The following is a 19485-nucleotide window of genomic DNA, read 5'->3' as shown; positions in this document are numbered from 1 at the left end:
TTTTTGGCCGCACCATGAGGCATGTGGGATCTTAGTTCCCAGCCAAGGACTGAATCTGCGCCCTCTGCACTGCAAGTGCAGCCGTAATCTCTGAACTGCCAGGGACGTCCCAACAGTTACACCTTTTTCATTTTATTATTTGGATGTTGATCTGTCTTTTAGTTCATACTGTTTCCAACAAAAAGTCTGCTGCCATTCTTTTGACAAGTTTTATTTTTATTTGTTTGACTTCGCTCTGAGCCGCCACGTGTGAACTCTTAGCTGTGGCGTGCGGGCTCTAGTTCCCAGTCAGGCATCGGACCTGCCCCTGCTTTTGGAGTGGGAAGTGGGAAGGATTAACCCCTGGGCCACCAGGGCAGTCCTCGCTGTCATTCTCTGTTCCTCAGTACATAATCTCTCCCTGTTCACAGACCACCAAATTTAGAATTTTGAGCCATTTTTCCTTCACATTTTTTCTGCTCCCCACTTGATCTCTGCTCCTTCAGGGACCCCGATTACACGCACATCGGTTTGCTTGAACGCTCATGGCTAAATAATACTGCATCACACACACACACACACATTTTCTTTATCCATTCACCCAAAGGCAGACACTTAGGCAGCTCCCACATCTTGGCTTTTGTGAATGCTGCTGCAGTGAACACGGGTACAGACATCTCTTCAAGATCTGATTTCAGTCCCTTTGGATACACAGGAGTGGGATTGCTGGATCACATGGCAGCTTTTTAAAAAAAGTTTAAGGAACTTTCTTACTGTTTTCCATAGAAGCTGAACCAGTTTCCATTTCCACCAACAGAGCACCAGGGTTTCCTTTTCTTCACATCTTTACCAACACATGCTGTCTCTTGTCTTCTGGACACCAGCCACCCCAGCAGGTGTGGGGTGATGCTCACTGAGGTTCTGACTTTACCTCCTTGATGATTAGTGGTGCTGAACACCTCTTCATGCAGCACTTGAATACTTTCTTTAGAAAAATGTCTATTAGGCCCTTAGCCCATTGTTTCCCTTTGGAGAATGGTGACGATGGTGATAAGGTGATTTCCTACTGAGGTACGAGCTCCTACATAGATATTAAATCCTTACCCGATATATGGTTTGCAGATACTTTTCTTCTAGGTCACAGGTCGCCTTTTCGCTGTGTTATTGCTTTCTTTCTATGCAGACGGTTTTTAGATTGACGTAATCCTCCTTGTTTACTTTTGCTTTCGTTGTCGTATTCAAACAATCATTGCCCAGACCAAAGTCGATAGTTTTTTTCCCCTATGTGTTCTTAAAGGAGTTTTACAGTTTCAGGTCTTAAAATCTGTAATCCATTTCAAGTTAACTTTTGTGAGAGGCGTAAGGCAGGAGTCCAGTTTCATTCGTCTCCGTGTGGCCATTTCCGTTTTCCCAGCATCGTTAATTGAAGAGGCTGTACTCCCCCACGGCGTTTTGGTGCCCTTGTCAAACGTGAGTTGACATCGTGTGCAGCCTTACTTCTGGGCTCGCGATTCTGCTCCTTTGGTCTGTGCATCTATTTTCATACCAGGGCCGCACTGTTTCGGTCACTGTAGCTTTGACTACAGCTCATGGTGCCTCCAGGTTTGTCCTTCCTCGACAGTGCTTTGGCTCTTCTGTGATTCCATACAGATCGCCTTTGTTTTCTATTCCTGTGAGACACGCCACTGGAACTGATGTGGATGTCAGTTTGGGGTAGTACAGACATTTTAATAATGTTCACTCTTCCAGGAACATGGGATATGCTTCTGTTCTTCACGTCTTCATTCATTCATTTCATTACTGTCTCCTGGTTTTCCGTGTACAGGTCTTTCAACTCTTTGGTTAAATTTATTAAGTATTGTATTGTTTTTGATGGTACTGTAAACTGTTTAATTTTCTCTTTCAGATATTTCATTTTCAGTGTACAGAAACACAACTGATTTTTTGATGATGATTTTGAATCCTTCAGCTTTACTGAATTTGCTCATTAGTCCTAACAGTATTTGATGGAGTCTTCAGAGTTTTCTCTGTATAAACAGGTCATGTCACATGTAACCAGAGGCAGACGTATTTCCTCCTTTGTGGTTTGGATGCCTTTTATTTCTTTTTCTTGTCTGATTCTTGTGGCTAGAACTTCTAGTACTGTGTTAAATAGAAGTGGCGAGAGGAGGCACCATCATATTGTTCTTGACCTTAGAAGATAAGCTTTTAACCTTTCACCATTGAGTATAATGTTAGCTGTGGGCTTGTCACATGTGCTGTTTATTACGTGGAGGTATTTTCCTTCCACACTTTTTGCTGAAAGTTTTTAACCTAACAGGATGTTGAATTTTTTTTCAAATGCTTTTCTTGCATCTATTGAGATGATCGTATATTTACCCTTCATTCTTTTAATGTTATGCCAAAGCCTTTGACTGTGTGGATCACAATAAACTGTGGAAAATTCTGAAAGAGATGGGAATACCAGACCACCTGACCTGCCTCTTGAGAAATTTGTATGCAGGTCAGGCAGCAACAGTTAGAACTGGACATGGAACAACAGACTGGTTCCAAACAGGAAAAGGAGTACATCAAGGCTGTATACTGTCACCGTGTTTATTTAACTTATATGCAGAGTACATCATGAGAAACGCTGGACTGGAAGAAACACAAGCTGGAATCAAGATTGCCAGGAGAAAATCAATAACCTCAGATATGCAGATGACACCACCCTTTTGGCAGAAAGTGAAGAGGAACTCAAAAGCCTCTTGATGAAAGTGAAAGTGGAGACTGAAAAAGTTGGCTTAAAGCTCAACATTCAGAAAACGAAGATCATGGCATCCAGTCCCATCACTTCATGGGAAATAGATGGGGAAACAGTGGAAACAGTGTCAGACTTTATTTTTATGGGCTCCAAAATCACTGCAGATGGTGACTGCGGCCATGAAATTAAAAGGTGCTTACTCCTTGGAAGGAAAGTTATGACCAACCTAGATAGCATATTTAAAAGCAGAGACATTACTTTGCCAACAAAGGTTCGTCTAGTCAAGGCTATGGTTTTTCCCGTGGTCATGTATGGATGTGAGAGTTGGACTGTGAAGAAGGCTGAGCACTGAAGAATTGATGCTTTTGACCTGTGGTGTTGGAGAAGACTCTTGAGAGTCCCTTGGACTGCAAGGAGATCCAACCAGTCCATTCTGAAGGAGATCAGCCCTGGGATTTCTTTGGAAGGAATGATGCTAAAGCTGAAACTCCAGTACTTTGGCCACCTCATGCGAAGAGTTGACTCATTGGAAAAGACTCTGATGCTGGGAGGGATTGGGGGCAAGAGGAGAAGGGGACGACAGAGGATGAGATGGCTAGATGGCATCACTGACGTGATGGACGTGAGTCTGAGTGAACTCCGGGAGTTGGTGATGGACAGGGAGGCCTGGCATGCTGCGATTCATGGGGTTGCAAAGAGTCGGACACGACTGAGCGACTGATCTGATCTGATCACATTTATTGATCTGACTATGTTAAACCACCCTTGTGACCTCAGGATAAATCCCACTGATTATGGAGTTTGATCTTCACGATACGAGGCTGAGTTCAGTTTGCTGGCATTTTGTTGAGGATTTTTGCATCTGTGTATTTTTGGATTGTTTTCTTTTCTGTATTTCCTTCCTGTATTTTATTTTCTTGTAGTTACTTTGTCTGGTTTGGTATCAGGGTAATGCTTGCTTTGTAAACCGAGTTGGAGTATTCCTTTTTCTTCAACTTTTTGGAAGAATTTTTGAAGGATTAGCATTAATTCCTCTTTAAATGTTTGGTAGAATTCACCAGTGAAGTCATCTTGTCCTGAGTGTGTGTTTCTTTTTTTTTTTCTTGATTTCTATTGGGGTACAGTTCTTCACGCTGTCGGGTTAGTTTCTACTGCACAGCAAAGTGAATCAGCTGTGTACACGCATCTTCTCTTTGTTGGACTTCCTCACAGAGCACCGAGTTCCCTGTGCTGAACCGCAGATTCTCATTCGTTACCTATTTTACAATAATATCAAGGGTGTATGTACATCAATTGCAGTCTCCCAATTCATCCCACACCACCTGTCCCCCTTGGGATCCACGTTTGTTCTCTATGTCTATGCTTCTATTTCTGTTTCCCAAATAAGTTTAATATACCATTTTTCTAGATTCCACATATATGCACTGCTGCTGCTGCTAAGTCGCTTCAGTCATGTCCGACTCTGTGCAACCCCACAGACGGCAGCCCACCAGGCTCCCCCGTCCCTGGGATTCTCCAGGCAAGAACACTGGAGTGGGTTGCCATTTCCTTCTCCAATGCAGGAAAGTGAAAAGCGAAAGTGAAGTCGCTCAGTCGTGTCCCGTGTCTGACTCTTAGCAACCCCATGGACTGCAGCCTACCAGGCTTCTCTGTCCATGGGAGTTTCCAGGCAAGAGTACTGGAGTGGGGTGCCATTGCCTTCTCCAATATATGCACTAATATATTTATTTTTCTCTTTCTGACTTATTTTACTCCATATGACTGTCTCTTGGTCCATCCATATCTCTAAAAATGACCCAATTTCATTCTTTTTTATGGCCGAGTAATATTCCATTGTGAGAGTTGGACTATCAAGAAAGCTGAGCACCAAAGAATTGATGCTTTTGAACTGTAGTGTTGGACAAGACTCTTGAGAGTCCCTTGGACTGCAAGGAGATCCAACCAGTCCATCCTAAAGGAGATCAGTCCTGAATATTCATTGGAAGGACTGATGCTGAAGCTGAAACTCCAATACTTTGGCTACCTGATTCGAAGAGCTGACTCATTTGAAAAGACCCTGATGCTGGGGAAGATTGAAGGCAGGAGGAGAAGGGTATGACAGAGGATGAGACAGTTGGATGGCATCACCGACTCAATGGACATGGATTTGGTGGACTCCAGGAGTTGGTGATGAACAGGGAGGCCTGGCGTGCTGAGGTTCATGGGGTCACAAAGAGTCAGACATGACTGAGCGACTGAACTGAACTGAATATTCCATTGTATATATGTACCCCACATCTTCTTTATCCATTTCTCTGTTGACATTCAGGTTGCTTTCGTGTCCTGGCTATTGTAAATCATGCTGCAGTGAACACTGGGACACATGTGTCTTTTTAAGCTGCATTTTCTCTGGGCACATGCCCAGAAGTGGGGTTGTTGGGTCATGGGGTGTTTCTTCATTCGGAGATTTTTCGATCACTAATACAACCTTCTCACTCATTGGTCTATTCAGACTTTCTGTTTCCCCACGAGTCAGTCTCGGTAGGTTGTATGTTTCCAGGAACTTATCAGTTTCATACAGGTTACCCGTCTTCCTGGCATGTAAGTCATATTGATCTCTTAAGATCCTTTTTATTTCTGTGTTATCAGTTGTAAGGCCCCTCTTTTGTTTCTGATTTTGATCTTCTATTTTTCCTTGTCTAGCTAATGTTTGTCAGTTTTGTTTATTTTTTCAAAACACCAACTGTTAGTTTCATTGATCTTTTCTATTGGTTTTCTGGTCTCTATTTCATTTGTTTTTGCTCTGATCTTCATTATTTCCTTCCTTCCACTGACTTCGGGCTTTGTTCTATTTTTTGTTTTTTTTGTTTTTGTTTTTTTTTCCGTTTCTTGAGGCATGAATCGAAGGCAGGAGGAGAAGGGGATGACAGAGGATGAGATGGTTGGATGGCATCACCAACTCGATAGACATGATATTGAGCAAGCTCCAGGAGTTCGTGATGGACGGGGAAGCCTGATGTGCTGCAGTCCATGGGGTCACAAAGGGTCTGACACAACTGAGCCATTGAACTGAACTGAACTGAGGCATAAATATGGTGGTTTATGTTAAATCTTCCTTTTTCCATATCACAGGTGTTTTGGCTGCCAGCGCCCCTCTGAGGACTGCTCTTGCTGTAGCCCACAGGTATTGGTGTGTTGTGTTTCCACTGTCCTATGTTTCAAAATCTTTTTTCCCTTTTGATTTCTTTTTTGACCCATTGGTTGTTCAGGAGTATGCTATTTGATTTCCACATTTCTGTGAAATTCTAGCTTAGCTCCTGTTGCTGATTTCTAGTTTCACACCATTTCAGTCCAAAAAGATACTTAACATGATTTCCGTCATCTTAAATTTGTTAAGACTTGTTTTGTGATCTAACATGATCTGTCCTGAAGAACATGCCTTTTCCTCCTTCTGAGGCGTCGATTAGGCTCATTTTGCTCAGTCGCAATATACCCATATTGATCTTCTGTCTGGGTGACCTATCCACGCTGGAAGCGGGTTATTACAGACCCTACTGCTGTTGCGTCTGTTTCTGCTCTCAGGTTCGTTGGTATTTGCTTGATGTGGGCAGGTGCTCCAGTACTGGGTCCACACGTGTGCACAACGGTTATGTTCTCTTTAACGCACTGATCATCACTAATGACCTACTGGTGCAAAACCCACATCATTTCAACCACGTGAAATGCACTTAAAAAGACTAGCAGGGAATTCAGCAACAACGAACAGCTCAGGCGCCCTGGCGAGGGGCTTCTGAACTCCGTGCCTGCTTTCGGTCCTTTAAGTCTCGATCACAGTGAGCAGGAGCAGGGCTTCCGGCCGCGACTACTTACTTTGCTGTCCATCTTCTTCAGGTCTGAGAGGCAATCGGAGGCAATCTCCCAGCATTTCAAGATCAGAGAAAGATGGGCTAATTCAAAAAGCAAAATCATTCTGGAAACAGAAACGAAACAGCATTAGGTCAACAGGAGCCAACAACACACCCGCCTGCGGCTGGAATAAGCCTTCAGCCATCGCTCTGGGGGCACGAACAAAATGGGAGCCAAAAGGAATCCTATGGCGAGGGTTCCCAAGCCCAGCCGCCTCGGCCCTGGCAGGATTTGGAGAGACCTCCGCTGTCTCCAGGCAGGTGCAGGCGCAGCTGTGAGCCCCGGGGCAGGGGAGCAGCCAGGGAGCACATGTCCTGGAGGCGGACGCCTCCTACGCCTTGACCAGGCGACCAGAGCGGTCGTAGTGGCCAGTCAGGTCTCTGCAGAAACCAACAGGCTGGTGCTAACGTGTGGACAGAGATGCAAAGAACCTGGAGGACCACAAGCAACTCCAAAAAAGAACAAAGCGGGGGAATGAGCCCCCTGAATTTAAGGCTTAACAAAGAGCTACCGGAATCAGGGCAGTGTTCTGGGTGGGGGAGACAGGCCAGGCTTCCCAGCCTAACCCCCTCACGTCTGGATGCGGTGGTTCTCTGCTGGGTGGGGACCTGTCCTGCACGGGGTGGTTGGTGCGCGGTGTCCCCAGACACGCCAGCATCCCCTGGGGACAAGCTGGCGCCCCTGCTCTTCCTGAGGCAGCATCGGTGCCTGACGGTGGCCAGGACTCTCTGCCCTTGGGCAGCTCCTCCCAGGTGGGCAGGCCCACGCCCCGCCCTCTTCCAGTGACGGTGACCCAGCTTCCACCCACTCCCGAGGGGCGGGACCACGCCAGAGGAGCCCATCAACACTACCCCTCGCCTTCACCTGACATGCAAGGGCAAGAATGCCCTTTGCTGATGCAGAAGGTGAGTGGTCATGGGGGTCCGGGGGAGGAAAACCCTCAGCTCCAGCTGGCAGGCAGGTGCCACTGTAGCTCTGGCCCCCGAGTCCCCGTGCCTCTCTGGCAGCTCTGAGCTCTGCGGACACCTCTGGGTCATCATCACAGGCCTTCCTCTGTGTGCAGCCCCCACAGTGAGTTCCTAACTGTGTGTCATGGAGCTAGGTCTTTGCTTTCAGTCTCAAAGACCCTTCTGAGCTCAGAGGATATTATCCTGTATCTCCCTCCCCTCCCCTCGTCCTTTGCAGGAGAAGGCACCTCCCTTCCCTGTATGGACAGGCGGGCCCTCTGCCCAGCCCCACCCAGTCTGGACCACCAAGGGCCCTGGCGGGGCCTCGACCCAAGCCCCTCTGGCCTTCCCAAGCCCCGCCACACTCAGCTAAGAAGAGAACCCGCCAAGGTACCCATGACTGGTTTTCAGGCCTTTTTTGGCTTTAAACTCATAGACCTTTTTTTCCCACCCAGAGTTCCAGACACTGATGCCCAGGTGGGGAGGGGTCAGAGCGAGGGCCCCTCGATGACGCCGGGGGCTGAGGGAGGGCCTGACCCCACAGACGGCCGCTGCGAGTGGCTGAGCCCGGGACCTGGGCCAGCAGGGAACACGCGCCTTCCAAGTTCGGGAGCAGCGACAGAGCTGAACACACTGGAACCGCAGCAGAAGACGCTGCGTCCTCTCGGCCACAACACAGAAACTGGCACCAGGGGTGCCACAGACGCATGGGGGCGGGTGGGCGGGCACAGAGTCCCGGGCAGGTGCAGAGGGTCAGGACCGGGTCGGGGGACCCGGGTCAGTGCCCACCGAGCTGGCTGCTGGGCTGGGACCTCGGGGACTCCCTGAGGGCCTTAAACGTGTCTGGCCCAGCACTGGTGGGGGGTGAACATCAGCTCAAACAATTCTTATCTTAAATAAAATCCATCTGGACATCAAAAGTTATCTTAAAAGACCTAAAAGGTAAAACAAAGTGAAACACTGGAGCAGGAGCGCTCAAATCCTGCGAGTCTACAGTAAAAGCATTTACAAACTACTCTATAAAAGCTGGGGAGAGAAAATGATTGGAAAATTAACAGAAGGAAAAAAGTGTTTGCAGATACGTGAATAGCCGTTCCACTCGGTCAGCAGCAGCAGGCCTGCCTGGAGGGGCAGGCATCCTGGTCGCTGGGTCCGCTCTGTCCCCAGAGCTCCCACCCCCCGAAACCTCAGGGAGGCCGTGTCCAGGGCCCAGCTGGACCTGCTCTGAGTTAGAGCTCGAACCTGGGTGCATCCAGACCTCTCTTTCAGCCTTCCGCTCAGCCAGCAGCTCCGGGAACTCCGCCCGGGACAGAGCTCTGAGCAGCCCCCCAGCACTGGAGCAGAGAACTGATGACAGAAACCCTGGGCAGGGGCGGGGGGTGGTTCTTCCGCCAGCGGGACGACTCTTCAGAAGGTGTGCGATGGTGTGATAACTGGAAAAGCACTTGTGATTGGAAGTCAGTTGGACTTTTGAAAGCACAATACGAGACTTCATATCCCAAGGGCTGCCAAACAGTGCAAACTTCAGGACAGAAGGACCACAGAGAGGCAGCCCAGAGCCTCCACGCGGCGGAGGCCTGCCTGGGGTCACGGTTACGGTTTATTTTCGCTTTTCTTTCATGTTTTCCTGGAGCTGCCAAATGCTGGACACACATGGGAAACCGGAAGGACGCACTTACTTTTCCTCTCTGACTGAAGGAAAGCGCTGGTGGTTGTACTGACTTAAACGTCTGTAGGTGTCCTTCAGAATTTTGTTGACATTTTCAGGTAAATCATTTTGATCCAGTTTTCTAGAATGTAGATTAATTTAATCAAATATTAAGTAACAAAAAGATCCTGTCATATTTCTTTAAAATAAATTATTCTAAAACTAATTTAGTCTATGAACTTGTGTCCTCCACGAACAGAAGGCCTAGGTAACACCCCCTGCTTTCTCTCCGCTGGCCTGCTGGCGACCTCTCACAGCTCCTCCGCCAGCCTCTGTCTTCCTCTGTCACTAAGAAAGGGCCCTGAGGAAGCGTGCACAAGCCACCCACCCAGATCCAGCCCCACACCAACAGCCCGCCCGGGAGGCGGGGTCCTTCCCATCGGCTGGGTCCAACCCAGACCAGCTGCTGCCCCCCTCTGGACAGCTGTCCTGCCCACTCACACACCAGGACCTCCCCACTCACACGGACCCGGACCTCCCCACTCACTCACATGCACCAGGACCTCCCCACTCACTCACACACTGGGACCTCCCCACTCACACACACTGGGACCTCCCCACTCACATGCACCCGGACCTCCCCACTCACACGCACACCGGGACCTCCCCACTCACACGCACACCGGGACCTCCCCACTCACACGCACACAGGGACCTCCCCACTCACTCGCACACCGGGACCTCCCCACTCACACACTGGGACCTCTCCACTCACACACACACCCGGACCTCCCCACTCACATGCACCCAGACCTCCCCACTCACACACCGGGACCTCCCCACCGACACACCCGGACCTCACCACTCACACACACCCAGACGTCCCAACTCACACACCGGGACCTCCCCACTCACACACCCGGACCACCCCACTCACACACACTGGGACCTCCCCACTCACACAACCCGGGACCTCCCCACTCACACAACCCGGGACCTCCCCACTCACACACACTGGGACCTCCCCACTCACACTCTCGGATCTCCTCACTCACACACCGAGTCTCCACCGCCCCATTTCCCGAGTGTCCCAGCAGCAGGCCTCTGCCAGGCACAGTCCCTCCCTAGCACTCTCTCCCGTCCCATCGGGGTTTCACGCACAGATGCCCATCATTCTGTCAGCCTCATGGCAAGTCTCAGGCGTCCTCCGGCAGGGCTGTCAGAGGCACCTGACGTGACTGCTGTCCCCGCTTCCTAAAAGCCGCCCACCTCACTGCCTGAGGAGCACACCCACTCTGGCCGCCTCTCCGGAGCCTCTCAGCAGATGGAGGCAAGGTCGGGCCTGCCCTCCAGCCTGGCCGCCACTGCACACACACCTCGGCCTGGGGCACGGAGCCTCCTGAGCATCTGTCCCCACCCCAGAACACCTACGCTTTCAGCATATTAATGTGGAAAGTGACAGACAGGCTGGTAGAACTTCTCCTTTCTTCCTTTAACTGAAGCTCATCCATTAGCTCATGTCGGACCTGTTATAAGATGGAACAGAATATCAAGATTTAAACAGTTATGAAGAGGCCAGATATTGTGCTTAGCTATTATTTTGAAAATATCGCTCCTTTAAAAATGGTATTTGTAACTGACAAGTATTTTCTAATTTCATATGCTTTATGCTTAGTTTTGCACATATAATTTCAGTTGAATTTTATACATAAAATGAATAGGTGATGAACACTCTTTACGTACCCTGTCTCAGTAATTATTTTATGAAGTTTCTGCTAATTAAAAAAAAAAAAACTCAGTGTGGTTAAAAAGGAAACGTTCAGTCACGAGGAAAGGAAAGTCTGTGCTTGTCCTGTCTACGCCTGTGCGCCTGTGTGTGTTTCTATATCCCAACGGACGGTCTTGGCTGTTTTCAGACAAAATGACTTCTTTCTGTGTATGTGAATATCCCGACTCACCATCAGGGCAAACATCTGCCGGTATTTCTGCGGCACGTGAGCCTTGATGAACGGCGCTGCGGTGGCGCAGAGCTTGGCGGCCTCCTCGCTTTCCCCGGCCTGCAGGTAGCACTGCAGGAGCTCCCTGGGTGAGACAAGAACAGTGCGTGTCAGGCCTGGACAGCCACGGGTTCTGCCGCGGAGGTCTAATAACCAGACTGCATACATGCGGGCTAAGTCACTTCAGTCGTGTCCAACTCTTTGAGACTCCATGGACTAAACCCCGCCAGCCTCCTCTGTCCAGGGGATTCTCCAGGCAAGAACACTGGAGTGGGTTGCCATGCCCTCCTCCAGGGAAGCTTCCTGACCCAGGAATCGAACCCATGTCTCTTAAGTCTCCTGCACTGGCAGACGGGTTCTTTACCACTAGCATAACCTGGGTTATCATATTTTTATCAACTTTATGTTTTACAAACTTCAGAAAGACACAGAAATTGGACAGCTCCTCACCCCATGCATGGTCTGGGGCTCACCTGACCGGTCCAGACCTAGAGTGCTGGCCCCCACTCACAAAGGGGCCGGGGCCTGTCTAGCTGTGATTCCGAGCACCTCAAACAACAGCCTTCAGAGAAAAGACATGGCTTTACTAATTTTCTGTTAAAGCTTCCCCAAACTGCCATAAGAGGTGAGAAACACCTGCAGACTCTGGGTTCCAACTTCAGGGCTGGCCCTCTGGGCCCTCTTAGCACCTGTGCAGTTGCTGGCTGCACACAGCGCCCCCCAGATACAGGAGAGCGTCACCAAGGCCTTTCAGCCCACCCGCCTGGCCAGGACCAGCTGCTGACACGGCTCGCTGTGGCCCCGCAGGGCCATCCGTCCCGGGGCTGGCATGCTGGGGGCAAGCCTCCCGAGGCAGGGCACGCATCCCGGCTGGGCTGTCTGTTGCTGGAATGTCTACTTTCACAGTTTCTTCAGTTCTTGGGTTTTGAGTAGAAGCGCGCTTCCTGTGGTAACGCCTGTCTGCTCGGGGCACCGTGGTGCCTTCCGCAGAGTTCAGAAACTTCTGCACACAAGACGCCCCAAACCTGGTTCCCAATTCAGCCCAGAGAGTGGAGGGGCCAGCGGGGGCGGGGGACTCACAGCATCAGCTCTGCCTGCCACTCCTTGTCCTCCTCCTCCGTCTGGCTGAGCGCGCTCACCATCTGGGCCAGGCTGGGGACCAGGTGGTGGCGGTAGCCAGGCTTGAGAAACAGCCTCACCATCTGCCAGTAGAGGACCGACGCGTTGTACACCAGGAAGTAGTACCTGCGGGGCCAGGAGGGGACGATGAGGCCCCCAGAGCCGCCCAGGCCTGCCTGAGGGAACCGGCTCGTGCTCAGCAGAGCAGCAGCCCCGCCCGGAGCAGCTGTGCTCCCCGCTCCAGCTCAGACCCTGCCGTGACCGAGGGGCACAGCACTGACCAGACCCCTTCCCGAGGGCACCCACCCCTCGGGCTCCGGGGCTCCAGGGCACAGTCACCCTGAAACACCCACTGTCCTCAGAGCTTCAGCTCGGGGTCAGGCCTCGCCCCCCCCCAGACATCCCTGCCGAGGAAGGCTCTGTGGGGCTGGGCCCTGTACCCCCAGCGCGGAGGAGGCTGTGAGACGCAGGGAGGAGGGACAAATAATCCCAGGGCTGACACACGACTCCTAGGGCTGAGTGAGTCCTCCTCACATACGTTGTGTCAACACCAGTTTGTATGCACATTTAACAATTTCAGTAATACTTCTTTTTGATGACGGATTAACTGTGCCGGAGTTTCAGGAGAATCACCCCTCCAGATGCAAGGCTCTGGGCCAGGGAGAGTACAGGACTGTCGGGGGAGGGCAGGGAGGGGGCCCAGTACCAGTCCCCCAGAGAGGACCGAAAAGGAGACTCCTAGGGACTGGCCAAGGGTGAGGCTCCCACAGGGACAGCAGACAAAGGTCGTCTGCAGGTCACAGACTTGGCACAGGAAAGAGGATGCAGCCAGGGCAGACGTGGGTGCACGTGGCCCAGCTCCAGCGTTAGGAGACGTGAGCGCACGGCCAGAGCTGCAGTAAAGCATGAACAAAAGAAGACAGAACCCCGTCACCTACACAGACAGAGCCACCTGGCAGATTCTGGCTCAAACCTTCCAATTAGAAATGGCCGATCCATCGTGCCCACCTTGGTTCTCCTTTTGCAAAGTTGATTGCCTTCATATACTGAGTCACACAATTTTCAAATTCCTCCTAAAACAACATAAAGAATGCAGTTAGATTGAACGGCCCGCCCCCTCCTGGAAAGCCCACCCCCCTGCTCCCCCCACACCCCCTCTGTGAGCAGGCATGACCATGCACCAGGACGCAAAGGTCAGAGGTCAAAAGGACACAAGCCAGACCCCAGGGCTTAGGGAAAAGCACAGATGGAAATGCAGCATCGCATTTTACTGACGATGAACCCGGTCACCCAACTCCCGACAAAACCACCCTGGAGGTGGGGGAACTGCTGCGGGGCGAGACGTGGAACTCTGAGGAGAATCCAAGGAACTCAGGGGAAATACAGCAGCGCCAGCAATAAAGTATTCAGCTCAGGACAGCAAACGAGCTATGGTGCCAGCAGACTCAAGGTCGTGTACTCCAAGGCTTCATCACTTAGAAGGAAGAGAATCAGGAGGACCCAGCACGCCGGGCTCAGGACCGCCTCTCACCATGTTTTCCGTGGACTTGGGGGCACACAGCTGGGCCCTGCACAGGTGCGCCCGGCCCAGAAACTGGGTGACTGGCCCCTTCACCTTGAAGTACATCTGGATGCAGTCTTCACTCACCTCCCGCTGCCCCATCTGCGTGAGAACAAAGCCCCGGGAGAGGCTGGGAGATGGAGCAGCCCTTGGACCACCCACCAGGGGCCCCCCACCCCGCTTCCCAATCCCAGTGTAAACTAGGAGATCGGGGTCCCCTGAAGCTGCCGCCCTAGGAGCCCTGGGACTGATCACCTTCAGGGCCTGCTCCGCACATACAACAAACAGGTCGGGGCTGAAGCTCTCTGTGGGGTCGAACTCGGACTTGCCCAGGTTGGCGGACTTAATCAACTGGTAAGCCCTCCTCAGAGAGTCAGCGTCTACCAGGACAGGAGTGAGGAAGAGGCGGTCATCAAGCAGCCACCGCCCCGCAGAGCAGCAGTGGGGACGGTCAGGAGGCCCCGGGGCTGGACTCGGGGCAGGCTGGGCCCCGCTGGTGCGCTCCTCTCCCGGGAGGAGCCCAGGGGCAAGGGGCCCCGAGCCCAGCCCCGAGAACCCCGCGGCAGCCCTGCGGCTCAGGCTTCGGGAGCCGCGCGAGGTGAGTGATTCTGAGGAACAGTTAGGAAAAACGAAAGCTTTCCTTTAAAAGGGCGCCTCAGTTTGCCCAGGTCAGACACATCCTCGAAGTGCTGGCTTCAAGGGGTCACTGGATCAGTAGGGCGGGGGTCATCAAGGTGGGGAGAAGGTCCTGGTAGGCCCCGGAGTCTCCCCAGGGGCTGGGATTCAGCGAGTCCCCGGGCCTCCCCGGGGGCAGGGATCCCTCGGTCCCGGGGTGTCCCCAGGGGCTGGGATCCAGCAGGTCCCGGAGTCCTCCCGGGGGTGGGGGTCAGGGGGTCTCGACCTCCCCCGCCCACCCTGCTGGCTCTCGGCGCGGGCCAGCTCCTGCGTTATGACCAGGTCCATGGCGCCGGCGTCCGAGGTGCCCACTGCCCGAGGTCTGTTCGTTTTCTCTGTGCCGGGGCCTCGAGGTTGCCTAGCGACGGGGATGGACGCAGACTACGGGTCGGCGGCGGGACCAGACTTGTCGCGAGGCGCACGCGCCGGCGCCCACCAGCCCCGCGGAGAGGGCCTGGGGAGGGGCCTGGGGAGAGGGCCTGGGGAGGGGCCTGGGGAGGGGCCTGGGGAGGGGCCGGGCCCGGGCCGGTCGGGGGGAGCCGGGCGGAGCCGGGGCCGCACCCTCGCAGGCGGGTCCGCAGCCCTGCCCCCGCCCCCGCCGCTGCCTGCGCACCTGGCCCGGCTGCAGACCGCAGCTGCCCCCGGTCCGCGCTGGATTCTGGGGGTCCCGGTTGGGTGTCGCTGGTCCAAGATGCCTCAGCTTCCGGCCCTGGCCGTCGCCTGAGCCCCTCCCAGCCCCCCAGAAAGCCGCCCTGTTCCTCAGCGTGTTCACTCACGTACCCTGCAAATAGTTGTGTGCCCCGGCGGGGCTGATCTGGGCCTGCGGGAGGGCAGGCCGCCCGCGTGGGGGAGGACACACACCTCACCGAGCATCTGTGCGCCCCGCCCCACAGGGGAAGCGGGGAGCCTGGCCCTTGGTGGAGAAGGCCCGTCCCTGGAAGGGCGTTGGGGGAATGCCCCAAGCTCAGGGCGGTTGAGCTGAGGTCTGAAAGAGTGGACAGTGCTGGACAGAGGAGGGGTGAGGACGCCAAGGGAGTAGCCTCTGCCGAGGTCTGGAGGGCGGGTTCCCCTTCCTACAGCTTGAACCGGGGTGCTGGCGCCAGCGGGAGACTGAAGAGAGGGCGCGGGTGAGGATTGTCGTCCACCGGCAGCCGCGCAGGGTGAGGGCAGGAACGGAGAGCGGTCGATGGCTGTGGGGCTGGGGAGGGCCGGGGGCCCACAGCACGGACACTGCACACCCAGGAGGCGGACAGGGCACGGGGTCACCCTGGGACGCTCTGGGAAAGGGTGGGTGTTGGAGGACTCAGGGGCGTGGCAGGCCTTCTGTCTGGGACAGGTGGATCAGGGCGGACGTTTGTGGGAGGAGAGGTCAGGGCTGGAGGTGCAGGGCTGTAGGGAGGTGCACAGAGGGGATGGGGTGCGGGTGAGATTGCAAAGGGGGAGCGGGGTCCGGAGGTAGCCCTGGAGACCCCTGGGCCTCAGGCAGCAGGAAGAGCTTCAGGGACACAGAAGGGAGACTGGAGAGCTGGTCAGGATGCCGGGCAGGGCTGGGTCCCAGAGCCAGGGGAAGGGGCAGGGAGGGGTCAGCCAGTCACATGAGGCCCAGACAGCGGTGAGGTCAGCTCTGAGAAGTCCTGTCGGCTTTAACAGCACCCAGGAGGAGGCTCAGGAATGGTGTGTCTCTAATAGGGCGGTGGGGGAGGGCGGGTGGGAGTGAGTATGGAGAGGAGCAGGAAGTAAAGACTTGGATCCATAATTCTGTCCAGAAGTCCGGCTCCTAATGGGGAAGAGAGAGACTGGGGTGGGAGGTGCTGTGGGGCCTTTGGGGTCTGGAGAGGGGTCTTTTAAAGGTTTATAAGACAACTGAGCACTTTTCAGGTTGATGGGCTTTTATCCATACACAAAGTGATCATGGAAGTTAAATATCCTGAGGCATCTACCAAACACTGCACCTACAGGATCAGCACCACGGGACAGCAACTGTGTATCCTGACAGCCAACAGAGAAGGGCAGAAATGGAGCCTTTAAAACAGCATCAACTACCGTGGAATAAATTTAACAAAAGATGCGTTAGTACTGATCCACGGAAAACTAGAAGCCCCCCGTGAGCCCCGAGCTCGTGAACCAAGACTGACCTGTGACCCATCCTTCTTTCCAGCCTGATCTTTCCTCTTGGCACAATCTCAGAGTCCCAGCAGCGCCTTTTGAAAATCGACAGTGATTCTGAAGTTTACATGGGAACACAAAGGGCCTGGAAAGAACAAAGGTGGGGGACGCACACTCCTGGATTTGGAGACTTACTCTAAAGCCGGGTGTTTCAAACAGTGTCATGTTGGTGAAAGACGAACAGACGACAGGACAGAACGGTTCAGAACCGAGCCGCACGCGCTTGCCAGGTGCGCCATTTCAAGAGGGAAAGGCAAGTCTTGGCAACAAGGATGCCAGGACAGCTGGGCAGGGAGTGGCCAGGGACCCGCATCATGCCGTGGACAGAGCTAGTTTGAGCTGGGCCACAGATAGACTTTGAAAGAAAAGTTTGAGTGGGTACAGCTCCTTGAGAAAAACAAAGTACTTCGCCAGGAGAAGGGAGAGGGCGGCAGACAGGAGCAGTGGTCAGCCAGTGGGCGCCTTGCCTGGGAAGCTGAGGGAGACCAGGTGGTCTGGGGAGGGGTGCGCAGTGTGGAGGAGGGTGGGGGGGTTGAAAAGAGGCTCCTGTGCGACCTGGGTTGGGGGCTGTGAACCCCAAGTGGTACTGTCTCCCCTTGAGTCTCCCACAGGGCCCAGGCGATCACAACCAGGGCTAGAGAAGGTCTCCTGGGGCCCAGGGGGTGGGAGGCTGAAGGGGCAGGTGAGGGGCTGTGAGTGCTGGGCCAACGTGAGCAGGAGGGAGGGCCGGCAGGCAGTAGCGGAGCGGGGTCTTGGGGCCCCGCACGGGGCTGGGCCCTGGGGACATGGCCAGAGGAGCCCGGCAGGCCCACCTGGGAGGAGGAAGTGTCGTGGGCCCTTTGACAGTGGCCAAGGGGCACCAGAGCGGCTCTCCCACACTCATCCTCCTGCCTTCAGGGAGGTCTTCTCTCTCCTCCCCTCGTCCTCAGGAATCAACCCTGGTTTGGGCAGGCACAGGATGGTCCCGCTACCCACCTCCCTGATGAGCAGTGTTCTGGTCACTGTGATGTGGCCTCAGGGGAGTGTCCTCACAGGGAGAGTGCCTTTCTTTGGCCCTTCCTTTGGTGTGCTGCTGGGGGAGTGGCTGTGAAGACCAGGGCTTGAGCAGCCGTTTTGTGCCATGAGGAGGAGACCTTGGCTGGGTGATGGAGCCCAGTGTCCTCATGCCGGCGGCTGCGCAGGCAGGGCCCTCACGGGAGGGAGCAGCAGACTGCCCCCTTGCCGACACTGCGGCCCCTGTGTTTCCTGAGACGCCCAACTGACATCATCACCAGGGCTTCAGCTATGCCTGTGGGTGAAGGGTAGGGCCCAAACGCAGACCCCAGGGCAGCGGTCCACTGGTCCACTGGAGAAGGGAATGGCAAACCACTTCAGTGTTCTTGCCTTGAGAACCCCATGAACAGTATGAAAAGGCAAAATGATAGGGCACTGAAAGAGGAACTCCCCAGGTCAGTAGGTGCCCAATATGCTACTGGAGATCAGTGGAGAACTAACCCCAGAAAGAATGAAGGGATGCAGCCAAAGCAAAACCAACACCCAGTTGTGGATGTGACAGGTGATGGAAGTAAAGTCCGATGCTGTAATGAGCAATATTGCACAGGAGCCTGGAATGTTCGGTCCATGAATCAAGGCAAATTGTAAGTGGTCAAACCAGATGGCAAGAGTGAACGTCAACATATTAGGAATCAGCGAACTAAAATGGACTGGAATGGGTAGTGGTTTTCCCTACTTTCTTCAACTTAAGTCTGAATTTGGCAATAAGGAGTTCATGATCTGAGCCACAGTCAGCTCCTGGTCTTGTTTTTGCTGACTGTATAGAGCTTCTCCATCTTTGGCTGCAAAGGATATCATCAATCTGATTTCGGTGTTGCCAGGCTTCAACAGTACATGAACCATGAAATTCCAGATGTTCAAGTTGGATTTAGAAAAGGCAGAGGAACCAGAGATGAAATTGCCAACATCTGTTGGATCATCAAAAAAGCAAGAGAGTTCCAGAAAAACATCTACTTCTGCTTTATTGACTCCGCCAAAGCCTTTGACTGTGTGGATCACAATAAATTGTGGAAAATTCTTCAAGAGATGGGAATACCAGACCACCTGACCTCCCTCTTGAGAAATCTGTATGCAGGTTAAGAAGCAACAGTTAGAACTGGACATGGAACAACAGACTGGTTCCAAATAGGAAAAGGAGTACGTCAAGGCTGTATATTGTCACCCTGCTTATTTAACCTTTATGCAGAGTACATCATGAGAAACGCTAGGCTGGAAGAAGCACAAGCTGGAATCAAGATTGCCAGGAGAAATATCAATAACCTCAGATATGCAAATGACACCACACTTACAGCAGAAAGTAAAGAAGAACTAAAGAGCCTCTTGATGAAAGTGAAAGAGGAGAGTAAATAAGCTGGCTTAAAGCTCAACATTCAGAAAACTAAGATCACAGCATCTGGTCCCATCACTTTATGACAAATAGATGGGGAAACAATGGAAACAGTGACAGACTTTACTTTTCTGGGCTCCAAAATCTCCGCAGATGGTGACTGCAGCCACAAAATTAAAAGACGCTTGCTCCTTGGAAGAAAATTTATGAATAACCTAGATGGCATATTAAAAAGCAAAGACATTATTTTGCCAAAAAAGGTCTGTCTAGTCATAGCTTTGGTTTTTCCAGTAGTCATGTATCATGTGAGAGTTGGACCATAAAGAAAGCTGAGCACTGAAGAATTTATGCTTTTGAACTGTGGTGTTGGAGAAGACTCTTGAGA

The 19485-nt window shown here is 52.9% G+C and overlaps 1 protein-coding gene across 1 annotated transcript in view; it reads right to left on the bottom strand.

The window, feature by feature from the left end:
• Window positions 1–14915, bottom strand: part of CFAP46 (cilia and flagella associated protein 46) — a 93972-nt gene extending 79057 nt beyond the window's left edge. Inside the window, 9 exon segments of the mRNA XM_070363446.1 lie at window positions 6572–6671; window positions 9234–9344; window positions 10634–10728; window positions 11161–11284; window positions 12280–12444; window positions 13327–13391; window positions 13850–13981; window positions 14135–14259; window positions 14794–14915. Coding sequence (XP_070219547.1) covers window positions 6572–6671; window positions 9234–9344; window positions 10634–10728; window positions 11161–11284; window positions 12280–12444; window positions 13327–13391; window positions 13850–13981; window positions 14135–14259; window positions 14794–14842 — 966 coding nt within the window. The 5' untranslated portion in view covers window positions 14843–14915.
• Between the last annotated feature and the right edge of the window lie 4570 nt (window positions 14916–19485).

Source organism: Bos mutus, chromosome 26, assembly GCF_027580195.1.
Source record: "Bos mutus isolate GX-2022 chromosome 26, NWIPB_WYAK_1.1, whole genome shotgun sequence".
Taxonomy (NCBI): domain Eukaryota; kingdom Metazoa; phylum Chordata; class Mammalia; order Artiodactyla; family Bovidae; genus Bos; species Bos mutus.
The sequence above is the reverse complement of the archived record's forward strand: the minus strand, read 5'-3'. Positions and strand labels throughout refer to the sequence as shown.